The sequence below is a fragment of the Xylocopa sonorina genome, chromosome 10 (assembly GCF_050948175.1).
Source record: "Xylocopa sonorina isolate GNS202 chromosome 10, iyXylSono1_principal, whole genome shotgun sequence".
In the NCBI taxonomy this organism is placed as follows: Eukaryota; Metazoa; Arthropoda; class Insecta; order Hymenoptera; family Apidae; genus Xylocopa; species Xylocopa sonorina.
Genome location: NC_135202.1, coordinates 2,171,109 through 2,185,184, shown reverse-complemented (window position 1 = coordinate 2,185,184; position 14,076 = coordinate 2,171,109). Strand labels below are relative to the sequence as shown.

At 39.5% G+C, this 14,076-nt stretch overlaps 1 protein-coding gene across 1 annotated transcript in view; it reads right to left on the bottom strand.

Moving 5' to 3' along the window:
- Positions 1–784: 784 nt before the first annotated feature.
- The window catches only part of LOC143428074 (neurotrimin), a 32,638-nt gene continuing 19,346 nt past the window's right edge, over positions 785–14,076 (bottom strand). Inside the window, exons 5-8 of the mRNA XM_076902688.1 lie at positions 6,421–6,589; positions 1,970–2,127; positions 1,180–1,247; positions 785–1,135 (exon numbers count right to left, since the gene is read on the bottom strand). Of these exons, the coding sequence (XP_076758803.1) occupies positions 2,021–2,127; positions 6,421–6,589 (276 nt within the window). The 3' untranslated portion in view covers positions 785–1,135; positions 1,180–1,247; positions 1,970–2,020. The remainder of the gene's footprint in view (positions 1,136–1,179; positions 1,248–1,969; positions 2,128–6,420; positions 6,590–14,076) is intronic.

The window sequence follows — 14,076 nt, the reverse complement described above, 5'->3', positions numbered from 1 at the left end:
GTACATACGTATACATTCGATAGTTTCCTAGATCATGGCAATTTGTGTCTTTCGCGAAAAACTTTAGGACCATTTTAATACAAACATAGTCCGACACTCATCTGAAATTTTTGATTATAAAACAAAATGAAATGAAATGTATACAATATGATAATGGCAGAACAAAAGACGACTGCTGCGTTTTCGTTATTACTTCTTACGTCTTCTTCGCAATCAAAATTACGATTCATCCAATAATTGGATCAAATTCGAAAACAATTCTCAATTTACATGGTCGAAGACGATTTTCCTTCTTCCGCGAGTTAAACAAATTTTTCCTGGCAATTCTTTACGCTTTAGAAAGTGCAACATAGCTTGCGCACCATATCTAGCAAATGTATCATTTATAATGAAATTATAATGATTCAACTTTGTATTGTCCTATAATCGTAACACGGTAAATAAAATTATATTTTGTTCAGCATTAATTGATTCGTCTGCAACGAACTCTATTATTACCATCGAATAGTTAATATTTCTTGTCTTAGTAGAGGATGTTCCACAATTTATAAAAAATTCGATTAACAATAATATATAGCTTTTTCGTTGATATATCGTATATGTCTACTGAGTGAAGGTCAACAGATTCAAATTCAAAATCAAATTCAAAAAATTCAAAATAAAAATCTCTAATCTTTTTTCCGGCATTTTGCAATTATATTTATCAATATGAAAAGTATATCGATGGAATTCGGAGATATATGCAAGGACATAACTTAGCGTCTAATCACTGTTAACCAAAATTATATCATTTCCGATCATGAAATAAAGCTAGTAAAGCAATTAATAATCGTTTAATTCTGGAACACCCTATAGATCGGGTCTTATCTTACTTCGTTACAACAGACTACTTTTCTTTATAATACATTCAGCATCCGTTGTGCCGCAATATGGTCCGATTCCACCTTCACCTCCTTTTTTTTCTTCGTTTTTAGTTTTCCTGCACCAGATCCTTCTCTTCGCGTTTTGCGGTCCAATAAGATTGCTCTCTCGTTTCATTCTTCATCGGTATCTGCTTTATGAGGTTCGTATACTTTCAAGGTGGTGATTGCCTCTCTCTTTCTCTCTCTCTCTCTCTCTCTCTCTCTCTTTCTTTCTCTCTCTCTGTCTCTCTTTTTCCCTCTTGCCTTCTTCTTAGACCAGCCGCTTTCTACGTGAACTTGGTCGATTTTTGTAAAGCGACTACCACAGTGACGTGTTAATTTAATCTGAAAGCGCAGATTATACGATAAAAAAGTGCATTTTTCCATGCTCCATTAAACCAGAATCGTTTAATTCAACAGAGAATGGTTAGAAGAAGAGATCTCAAGGTGCGAATTTCATTTTTTTGATGAACTTTGCACGCTTGTAATGGCGATTAGAATATGGATGATCTATAGAGCGGACGGGTTAGCAGTTTAGCGAGTATTTAATGTTAGAAAGTTTTAAAGAGCTTTCGTTAGGCAAAATTTCTCTTGAAATCCGCTACTTAGGGACATTCTTCATTTTCTTTGTGGTATCAGAAAAAAGAAAAGAACATTACACAATTTCGAATACATATCTACTTGCAAATAGTTTCCTAGAACATTTACTAAACAGCATAGATAATAATAATAATTATAATAATTGTGCGATAGTTGTGGAAATTATTTTAAATACTATTTAGGTATTTTTAAAGGCAAATAAGTATAATGCAAAAGGAATGTAGAATAGAGAAAAGTAAAGAATCAGAAACTTTACTGGTGCTTAATTTGATAAAAGTCATGTTTTAAACGTCAAATTCCCGCGCAATCACGTTTCTCGATGGTAGTTTCCGATTAAATTATCAACAACTCAGCTTGAAAATCGATGCTTCGTAAGCATCGTTGCTTAGCTTAGTATTCATGCAAAAATCAAATTTCCACCTCGGCACCGTCACATTTCCACACCAAGTCGTTAGCAGAAGATTTACCGATGAATATCCGGAAATGAGCATTTCGTGATCCCGCGATGGGAGACTGGTTCAATAACGATGATTCAAGAAGGCCAGCAAAGTCGTCGAGATCATTACGAACGGCAGATTCGCCAGCCTCAGTTGGCCACCGTGTTGCATCGCCGCTGGATGTTCCCCTGTCGAACAATGATTAAAATTCAAATTATGTTCCGTCCTGGCATCCGTCGTCTTATTGGAATTGTTTCACCGCTATACGGTACTACATGTATATATATATACATACAATATAAATACACATAGAGAGAGAGTGTGCTCAGGTAAATATTTGCCACGTTAATCTAGTCAGAGTGGGGTAGAAGGGGCGTTCTCCCGACAAAAGTTACGCCGAGTAGAAGAGTTTCTTTTGCGGTGATTGCTTTATTTCTTTTGAAATTAAGATTTTACTTTTCTGTGCTTTGTTTTTTCCAGTGGAAGATTAGCTTGGGCAAAATGAGAATAATATTTAAAGACTGTCGGGCTAGGTATTTATTTTAAATGGAATACTTCTGTTCTTTATTCCTCTAGTAGCTTCTCTCAAATATGACAGCCATCTTGAATATTACATGGATTCCGTGATCTGTAAGTGCCTGAAGTAAACGAGAGGTTCGAATTTGAAATTCTGCCGAATCGATCGACGGTCTGTTTCTCCCTACACCGTTCCTCTCTTCGCCGATCCAAACTAAAAGGAACTATTCTATCAAACAAGAAGAGCAAACGTACCGGAAACTGGTAACACTAAAATCTGAATCCTTTTACGAAGATTGCGCATCAGCTGTAAAAGCATCAAAGGATATAATTTACTCTTGAATATTCATAAATCTGGTAAAAAAGCAGGCCGTTTAAAAGGGAAAAACTTCAGTTTTTTCCCCTCCTTGAAACATCCGGTATACGGTTAATTTCCGAATGTCCCGGTATGTACATCGTTACCGGAATTTAAAACGGCCTTCAATAGCCTCCATCCACACCCTTGGATCCTTGTACCGGTCTGAAGAGCTTTTAACCACACCTTTAAGAAAGAAAAAAAGAAGAAAAAAAAAGTATCATCCCTTTCAGAGGAAAGTGATCTTCATGCCTCCGGAAGCGCCCCTGTGTCTGGGGAGAAATTCTTGCCACAATACGATGGCCTCTTCCGTGTCCAGTGACTGCTAACGTCGAGTGTTTCTCTGTTTTCTTCGAGCGTGGACGCATTAACGCAACACAATGGCTCCTATAGTCTGCGGTGAAGAGTTCGCTTGCTTAAGGGCGTCGAGCGTCTTATCCCCACTTGGGCCTTTCGCCACCCTTATCGTTCTATCTACTTTTCTATCGCGCTCCGCTAAAGTTTAAGGAACAGTGGAACGGGAGAAACAGAGAAATACGAAATTTTGAAGGGAGGGAACCTGAAAAATATAAAAATACGTAAAATACGTAGGAAATAAAGAAGGAACGAAAGGAAATATTATAAAATGAATTCGCCCTTGGAGATAAGCTTCGAAAATAGGTTATACAATGACCTACTTAATTTTCAATTTTTAGATAGCGGGAACGGCCTTGTACGAACGAAATCTTCGTCGGAGACTATAGACTAGAACCGGTATATCGATTTTATGATAAACTTGCGCGAGTTGGTCGTCGATAGACGTTTATCTTTCTCTGTCAGACATATCCTGGCTGGTTCCCTAATCCGGAATTTCACTTCCTGAAGGCTATCTCTCTGGCAGTATGGTTTTGCAGGCGGGGGTGGGTAGGAGGGGGAGAGGAGGGGAGGCGGATGAAGACGAGGGAGAAGCGATAGGTGGATGGCGGTTGCAACAATAGCTGAGCTCAGCTCGACGCCCACTGCACTCTGAGAAATCTCTTTAATTACTCTTCTCACTTGACCGAATGCTTTTTATCAAGACCGTTATCCGCCAGTGAGAACGATCGGATTCATTCGTTTTGTAAACGTGGCCCAAGCCCAACGACGGAAATTGACGAACTGCCCCCTACATCATACCTGTGTATTATGTGAAATACTGCCTCGTTCCCCCTACCTTTTTCTTACTCCCTTTCTTTCTCTCTTTCTTTCTTTCTTCTGCGTGAGCGAAGGAGAATGCTCAGAGTTTCCAACAGAAACACGATTATGACAACGGTGCAGTTTTTAACGAGATTTCATTAACGGGCCAGTTAATGGAAACTCGCAAAATCTCTCTTTTTTCTCTTTACTCAATTTTTTCCACCCGTCTCTCTCACTCACTTCGTTGCCAGTGTGTCGACAAAAGCGTTTTGCTAATTCATTCTAAACAATGTTAAAACGCGGCGTGTTCGCGTGAGTCGAAAAAAAAAATACGCGAACGAGAGAACACCGAGAACGAAATCATCGTGCGAATTATCGATTACGATGCGAGATCATTTTCGCAAAATTTCCAGGGAACGCCGCCATCTAGTACGGTGGCAGGATGAAATCACGAAATGAGTAGAATGATACAGTGGCACGATTTGTATTTCTTATCCCTCCTAAAGGTAGCCTAAACTCTGAAGAGCGGAAGTAGAGGTGTTACATAATCGGTTCGCGGAGTTTCGTTTAAGCCGAGCGTTGAAAAAATGAACGGGGTGGAGACTTTGTTTGATGACGGCTGTGGATCGAAACTTAAGCTTCGTTGATCCTGAATTAATTTATGCAAATATGGGGAAGACAAAAACCGGTAATGCATAATAAATTTTCACGGGTAGAGAACACGATCGTTATTGGATTATATTTCTTAATTTATCACCGTGTAACTGTAATAATTAATACAATATTATATATTCTTGAACCTGGCAAAAACACATACACACACACAGAAGATGTAATGCAACTCTGTTTATATATTTTATCTTCCACGTTCCAATTAAAATTGGAGTATTATAATTACAAATGATGCATCGTTGGAAGCGGTAGAAAAAATTTTGAAAATTATCCGCCCTCACTTGCAAAAATGTTTTGTATTACATGTATAAACAGTAAAGAGAGTACTTTGGGTAATAAAGTTGGTCGCGTCTACTCTTCCTTGACGTGGTATTATATTATATAAAGTGGAAGCATCTAAATAACTCCGTTGTTTTTATGAGCATAGGAGGGGAAAGTCTTCAGGGGCGAAATTGCATCGCCGTAGAGCGTAGCTCATTTTTATACCCGTTTCTCGCTTCCTCCTCTAGCGCCCTTGAAGAAGAAAGAGAAAAGAAGAAAAACAAAACAAAAAAAAAAATAAAAAAAAAGGAAATGGAAAAAAGAAAAAGTCCAGCAGAAATACGGTGTTTCCGCGGCAGTTTAAGAAGTGCACCAGTGTCTTCCGGTCTTTCCTCTGAACGATACGACTCGAAATGATCGAGTCGGTGAGAGAATGGCAGCAGCATAAATCAATTTCGTCTCATCCTGAGAAATTCATACTCGAAGCCTGGTATTCAATTCCATCGGAACAGCAGCGTCGAGCTAATTCGATTTTCCGTCTCTTTTGATTTTACCTTTTCGTCTCAGACGACTCGATTAAGGAACCAACTGTGTACATATATACTCGAAGAATATCAACATTCCATAAGATACGAGACCATTTGAAAAGTTTCAATCTACCACTTAAATGAAGTATAATATTGGAAAATCATATCGGATAAAGCCACATGGAGAAATACGAAATAATTGAACTATTTACGCAGCTGTATTACATGCATTTAATCATCATTTTATAAGGAATCCGTGGATTTTCCAGCCCGATGTTTAATTTTCGCAATCATATTTGAAATCAATTAGCGAGACTTATCCAGAAAAATTGACGGCCCTACGAGCTACGATTGCAGACATTTAAAAAGTTTTAGCGTATCATATAAATTCGGTGTTGGTGAATTTCTATTTTCAGCTTGAATTTAACTAGAGAACCATTTACCCGGATGCCATTGCGATCTTAAAAGTTTATCGTATTAAACAATTAATCTATATTACTAGTTTTATTAAATGTTTTAAACAACCGAATCATTTTAAAATTTAAATAAAATGAAATTACGTTCCACAAATTACGCAAGATTCATCGATATAGCGAATTTTCAAAAACGTGAAACCTGTGAGAACGAACGAGGAACAATTCAAATTCGAGGAAAGCCAGTCCACAAAGAACGGAGATAATTATTATTAATTAACACTAATTACCGCTAAATACCACGTTTATTTCGCTTCGCTTCTTACATTAAATACTCTGTAGAGAAAATGTCGGGCACCTCAATTTAACTAACAATCGATCAACTTTCTTGAGTCTGTAACTCTTTGTGACTAAATAATCTTTGAGTCTAAGCTAATTATGTCGATGATTTTATTTAAAAAGTTGATAGAATCGTTTGCGCGATGTGAAAATCTCTCTCCGACCCTTGTAAACTGAAAGCAGATGGAACCAAGTAATTGCTACGTTCCAACTCTTAATTTTTCTTTAAATGTATGTACATACCATTAAGTACGTGCACCAGGATAGTCTTTGTATTAGCGTTACTTGGATGGCAAGTATATCGGCCGCTATCTGCACTCTGCGCACGCTGCACCAAGAGATACGACGTTGTAACTTCCCCTTTCTCGGTGATCACCGATACACCACCCCTAGGACTGTCATAGTTGATCACCTATATCGGACAAAGATAAAAGAACATGAAAATAAAGCGGAGAAACAAGAAAAGTACGGAGACGTTTACCGGTAAGAGTTGCGTCTGGTTTTTCCATTCTCCTCCGACTTTTATAATCTATCTACATACTTTACCACTTGAATTCGCCAGGCCGAGCGAGTGGTCACGGATATTGGAGTTAAGTAACAGTTAACCCTTTTTTCGAGCATTGTCGCTGCACGCATCCAACGATGTGACAGTCGTTTCCGAACTTTCTGAACGCTACGAAACGAGCCCAATGATATCATTGATTCTATACCCAAAGAGATGGCAAGAAAAGAGAGATTGAGATGAAAAAATTCTTCGATTCAACGCGCGCTCTTCACTGGTCAAAGTGTTAAGACCCCAAAGTGTTGAATTGCATTGCGGCCAACGAAATGGAACGATTACGTTTCCTTGTGTTGTTTGTTGTTCGCCATTCTCATAGGAAGCATACACTCTTTCTCGCTTTCTTTTCGCAGTGTGCTACACTGGCGTGAAAATAAAATTAAACCTCCACCGCGTTGAATTCGAGTTGTTTAATGAAACCGTATAAACCACGCGGCACACGTGTACGCGTACACACGTATGTACCTAGTCGTCTCTGGAATTTAAATGGAATTGTTAACAAGCCGGCGGTCTCATTAGCATAAACTTCCCGATGATCATACGAACGTTTCGGTTGTAATTCATGGGGTATATCGAAACGCTTATTGGCACGTTCGGTGGTACATTTTGTTGTTGCCACTTTCGTTTACTCGTACAGAGACTACTTATTATTAATTAAAAATAGACGTACGCGTTGAATTTTTCCACTAATCGTGTTGCAATTAACATTTTTTCTAGGTGAAATAAAATGGAATTTCTGCAACTCGCAATCACCGTCAAGAAGAAAAAAAAAAGAAAATAAACGAATACTTGAGTAATTTCTACTAACAAGTAGTCAATTAATAGGAATAAATTCGCTAAATGGGTACTAAATACCTATACTTTTACGATCTCCAACGAGCGCGTAAATTTCCACGCTCGTATGGCCTGTTCCACACAGGCACTCGAGTACGGAACAACAATAGAACGGGACTTATTATCAATTTATCGAAACAAATTAGCGTAACAAAAGCGTTACGTTCGTTTTGAGTGGGCTTCTCGAACATTTTGCGTCGACGAACGTTCGGTGAATTTACGCGTCCCGATAACAAACGGCGCAACCACGGCCTTCGGAAAACAACGAGAGCGACATAAAACTCGATTCTCGCTTAACTCGTAACGTTCCGGCTCAAATATGGCGAACGGGGTGACCCCCCCCCCCCCCCCCCCCCGACCCAATACATCCGCGTATAAATCGTTCTGGAAACGAGCCATGCCTTTCATGAAAATTCACGAAACGTTCTCTGGTTTGAATTTTTGAGCGAACGTTCCGTTTCGTTTCGTTTCGTTCATAAATTAACGAGAATACGCGTGTCCTGTCTCGAAATTCATCGATTTCCCAATAAATCTCGGAGAAAATTAAATAAATGAATACAAAAAACGTGACGAGATTGTACGATCGAAAAGTTGCCTTTAATGGCGAACACAGGGATAAGTTCGAGTAAAACTAAATTCCAATTGTATCGTTTTTCATAAAAGTTCTTATTATATTGCTACTGTTGGTAGCAAAATTCTGCAGGATACCATATTGATCCGAACTACTTTCCTCGTTGCAAACTGTACGATTCCGAAAGTTCGTCCATCAAAACCGGAAGTGCAGGGCATAAACAAGCGATTTTAAATGGCGCCATACGTACGGGCAGTAGGTCAAGCAACAAGGCATCCATTCATGATCTTTGTTCATTTGCGGGGAACTTTGTCGTTTAAAAATGACTTAAAGTTGCCTCGTTAAAAATAGCCCGAATAACTAGAGTTAAAAATTCGTAAGGCGTAGGTGAAAATGATGTTTGCTAGATTTACTTGGTTGAATCGTCGAATCTATGTTTTGCGTCGTACATGCGTTAAACGGCACGTTGGTAGCATTTCACGACATAATAAATTTAGGGGGCAATATTCAAGAACAAACTTCTCTCTTCCTCCTTCTTCTACCTCTAACACTAATCGATACACCCATTCGCCCCCCCCCAGCCCCCCTCCCCTTACTACTTTCTCTTCCCTCTCCCTGTAAAATTTTAATTTCAATCAAAACCCGATATACCGTGCACAAAAAACTTTACTAAATTCTTGATCGCAAAAATTCCAGTTTCAAATGAAAACAGAAACCCGAGGATGTGTCCCTATCAAATAGAAAAACACATCCACCCCCGTTTTAATCACGTCCACGCCTCTAGACATAAAATCTCTACGATTTCATCGTCTTCCCAAGCAACAACAACGACATCGTTATAATCACACATAGTTGAATAGAGTAGAAGTGGCCGAGGACGGGAGGCATTTCTCAGTAAGCGTTCGAAGGATGATCCAGATTTTCCGTTTAACGAAGCCAACCAAACACAGAGAGATAGAGTATCCATTACCGTTACTACAACTTGGAACTTGGTTCGAGGTTCATGGTTTCGTACGACTTCTCCAGCAAACCCACTGTCCCCCGTTCCGCGCACTACCGCTCCTCCAATGCTCTGTCAATTTCCCAACCGGTACCCCATAGTTGCCTCGGTACACACGCCAAGGTAACATTACGCAAATGTTATTATTCAACAATGCTCCACGGCTCTAGTTTGCCTATTAACGCCGCCCCCGTCTATCGCAATTCGCCAGCTAATTCCCGAGATTATCGCGGATACTTGCAGAGTATCATTGTCTTGTGAATAATTTTCTACCCTACACGAAATATTAACCTCGCCATGCACACTGTCCCAGGTGCGCGCACGGATCCCTATTATGAAAAAAATGCCCATTCTACAAGTAATCTGTAAAAACCTAATTTTTTACCAGTTCGAAAACCATTTCTATTTCGCGTAACTTCTCGCGTAAAATCCACTTTTTATCCAAAAATGTTTTTACACCATATTTCTACGTACGCGGTTCGACATTTGTCCCGAAAACTTGATTTACATTTACACCGATTTAATATACCTATCCATGGGGATGAGGATGAAATTGGAGAAAAATTTTGTCCATTGTTCGAAATTGGTACCGTCTTGAAAGGATTAAAACTTCAAGGAAGCAACCTACATACCGGATACCATCGAGAGAAATGAAGACAGGGGATCATAGACGATGTTCTTCCGCAATTAGCCGCGTTTCATGGAAACGAGCTTTGGTGGGAGCCTGCTGGAACGTTTCATCGTGCTTATCACGAAATTATTTATTCTTTTTCTTTTCTTTTCTTAGGTTTGCGCCCTCTAATTGGAATTTTGTCCGCTTATAGGCAGAAAAGTTGCATTACTTGATTACAGTTTCTCACCTTCTTCTTCCTCGAAAACGAGGAGTTAAGCACTTGAAAGAGTTTAAACGTGTTCCCGAGATGTTTACGGACTTTGCGAAAACTTTGTGCAATATCTAAACGATACTCGCTTTGAATAAATAAGATATTCAAGCTCATATTTTGTTAATTAAGCCATCATTTATACAGCGAGTACGACGAAGTTAAAAGGTTATCATCCTTATGATATCAATTATATGTATAAACCAAGCTGCTATTAATAATTAATAGCATTAAAGGTGTGCCCCGATAATCCTATCCAGATCTTAACTAATGATAGAATATGTAAAAAAATAACATTGTTACGATGAAAATGGAATAAAATAAAAGTGAATAAAAAAAAATCATTGTTACGCACTTGACACGCCTACGTAATACCGGATTGCAGAGTATTAAAGGGGGGGAATGGATAGAGGAGTTAGCGTGGCGTGTTCGATTACTTTTGAAATTCGATAGCGTTTTTGCTTTTATTTCGAAATGTTTGTTTGAAATGTATTGTCTGTTCTTTCAAAGTAGACAGGATCGATCTTTTATTCCGTCTGGTTTTTACTTCGCCTAGTTGAGAAATGATTCCCGCGTTTACCTCCTTTTGATACGTGAGGAATTTACGGTGGAAATTTATGGTAGAATTATTGCCGTTTCTTGCCCCGCGGTCTCGTCTTTCCTTGGTTGGCTTCTGTTTTATACTTTGCTCCCGCGTTGGTTGTTTCTAGGTTACGTTTCTTTATTCGACGACGCGAATAGCGGGTGGAGTGTGTACAGTGTCGAGAGAAAGTCTGGCGACCAAAAATATTTTTCAATTAAACGATATCATTCGATATCGTGCAACTCTGTAGAAATGTCTTGTTTAAATTAAATAAGAAGAGAAAGAGAAAGTTGGCATTGATTCCTAAACTTTCCATCATTATCGTATCCGATATCATCCCCCGTGAAATGAACGTGACCGAGACGATTGATGATTCAATATTCGTGCAAATAACCCCGAAGAAGAAGATCGAAGTATCCCCACCAGCGGCGGGGAAGAATTATTTACGAAGGGAACTCTGACAGAGAGATTTCCCACGAATCCGAAGAGGCTACATACACCTATATACATGCCTCGTATGAACACACGTGATATCTATATAAAATATATATACATACATGTATACGCACGCGCACGTTTTGCTCCTTCGCAAAAAAAGGAAAACATTTCACTATTTCGCTATAAATTATGCATAGAGACACGCCCGTGAATATCCATCATCCACCGGGTAGAGTGGAGCATGAAATCAGAAAAATGATATTTCCAGAAGATAACAAGTTACGATACATGTACGCATATACATGCCGATGGAGACATTTAAACCTGACCTGAACCGGTCCCGCGACAAGTTCTGTATTTGAAACCCATAAGTAAATGTTATCAAGCCGGCTACAAATTCCGTCCAGAATCGATACAATCCCGGTCTACACCATATCAACCCTTCCTTCCTCTCTATATCATTCCCTATCCGTGTTCTATGCGTTTAATTTTCCAAACATCCTTCTATACGTACGCCGGTTTCGCGTGGATTAACCGTGTAATTTCGGGCGGAACGAGAAGCTTACAGCGGAGATAACGTCCGGGGTTCGGCGAATAGGTAAATTTTTCAAACAGGGATAAACAGGAACAGAAACGGAAACGATGCGTTTGTTGGACCTGGTCCCGAAGGACCCGAGGACCAGTCAACGGGATTGTTCGTTGTATTTCGTGTAGACGCGTACTATTACGCTTAGCTATTACGTGGGATCACGGTAGATGATGATAGATCTTCCGGTTGTTTGATGTTACGAATCGTGAATGTTGAGGTTATTAAAACCGAAATAAAACCGCGATAAAGTTTGTAATTGGTTACAAGTTAAAATTTCATTTTTATATTTTTTTTCGCGAAATTAACAACTTACCGTAGGTTATTATAGCCCATTATGTCCGACCCATTACTCCATAATAATTGTCCGTCACGAAACATCGATAACCGGTGTGTGATTAACTTATTCAAGTAATACCATTTATGATAAATTTATGATAAATAACATTAGCAAGCGATAATAAATGATATTACGATAAAATACACCTATGGCGATTTAATGTATCGCAATCGTGTAACCGTTCTTATTCTCCAACAGTCATTTACAAACAGACAACGATTAACCCAAATCGTATTACGTCTCACATTTTTCCTTGAAAAGTCAGCGTAATTCTATAACGATTCTCAATAATTTCATCCGAGTGCTCCGTCGTGGATTTCTTACAACCTCTTAAAAATTCCTCTTTACGGTAAGATGAAAATAGCACGATCAACGAGTGGTTCTCTCGAGGAAACCACGTTACCACGTGGTAATAGTAGATCATGGGAGGAAACGATGTTTCACGGATAGAAAAGAGTAGAAAAGGAAAAGGAAGGGAATCTCAGCGTAGTCCCATCACGTGGCCATAATGAAATGTTCCTAAATAGCATAAGCTTCTTTCCGGCCCGAAACAAACCTAGATTCTCGGGGTAAAGCCCGTATTAATTCACGAGAGGCGCCGGAAACCTTTCCGCCGGCTCAACGTGCCGCCATTCCATCGGAACACCTCTAATGAACCGGATCGAAGATCTACAACGGGCCGTAAACTCTTCCGTGAGATTTGTCGTCGACGTAAAAAGCGCCCAGCGCTTCCCTCTGACACTGTAATTACGATCTGCACGAGAACCACTCTCTTTTTCGCGTTCCTCCGACTTGAGGACATGTTCTTGGATTTCCTAGCGCGTATCTCGGTTAAAAACAATTCGTTTCAGGGGAGATGATAGTAGGTATTTTCGAACTGGACATATGTCTGCGCGTAATATGATAGAATGCATCGAAAAAGTGTTTGCATTTACGCGAGGCTTTTTGTGTCACGAAATGATAGCTCTCCACTGTTTTCCTTTTTTTTTTCATCAAATTCTCGTGTAAACTATTTATTCTTAATCGCACTACTCACGTTTCAAAAATTCACATGGAAATCATAATTAACGTAACAAATTCCGTTTTCGAATCATTCATCGTTCTAAACGTAGGATTTCCAAAAAAATGTTAAAAATCCTCGGAATGTATTTTACTCGCGTGCTTTCCACTCAGTCGAATTCCATTAAAGGCTCTCGACGAAAAATCGAAAACCTAAAATCGACGATAAACCAGAGGTCGTTCTCAATACCAATACCGTTTCATCGTTAAAATGCGATCTCTGTTTGCTAATCGTACATTTATTGCAAAATTATTCGATAAAGGGACTCATAAAAAAAAAGAGGAACAAATATACGCTCTGGAACTGTCATTAAAATACCTGTATCATGTTAAACTGTAGGTACAATTGCCCATTAAATCGGGACGGACGGTTCCAAAACAGCCTCTACCTAGAGTACATAACTCCGATACCACCGTTCTCATTCGTCGAAAACATTTCCCTTGAATTAAACCGCGTGCTACTGTCGCTCGCACATTTAAACAAATGTTTTCCATCCAACGGCCCTTTCGTCGCTCCCGTAATCGTTTCCGGTCCGGTTTTTCGCGTGCTGCCACGCCAATTGAACGTTAAACGCGACACATCATCCCTCCGTCGGCTCTCACAGTGCGTCATTAACACCTGCCATTCGCGGTAATTTATGCCTGGTCATACCGGCAACATGCCCGGCACGAATTATTTTTCGAAAATATGACGGGCGCACGGCGAATACCAGAGGAGACCGACACGTCGATTGCTTTTATCATCGATAATTTGACGCGGGCTGGTTCAAGTACGCGCTATGCGTCGCTCCGTACACCAGCATGATTCGATTTTTCGCCCGGCTTGTACGTACGAGCAGTTCATTTTTTGGAATTCATTAACCCGTTCGCGAGCACCGAGAAATTTTCCGACAACACACTTGTTCAGAGATACAATTGCGATTAACGCGTTATTCCAGATAATGAAAGAAGCCATAATCTCGCTTTGTACAATTTCCAATTCCCAAACCCGAAGTTTCCAAAACTTGTTCACCAACTTTCCCATCATAAATAAAGAAAGAAACTAACC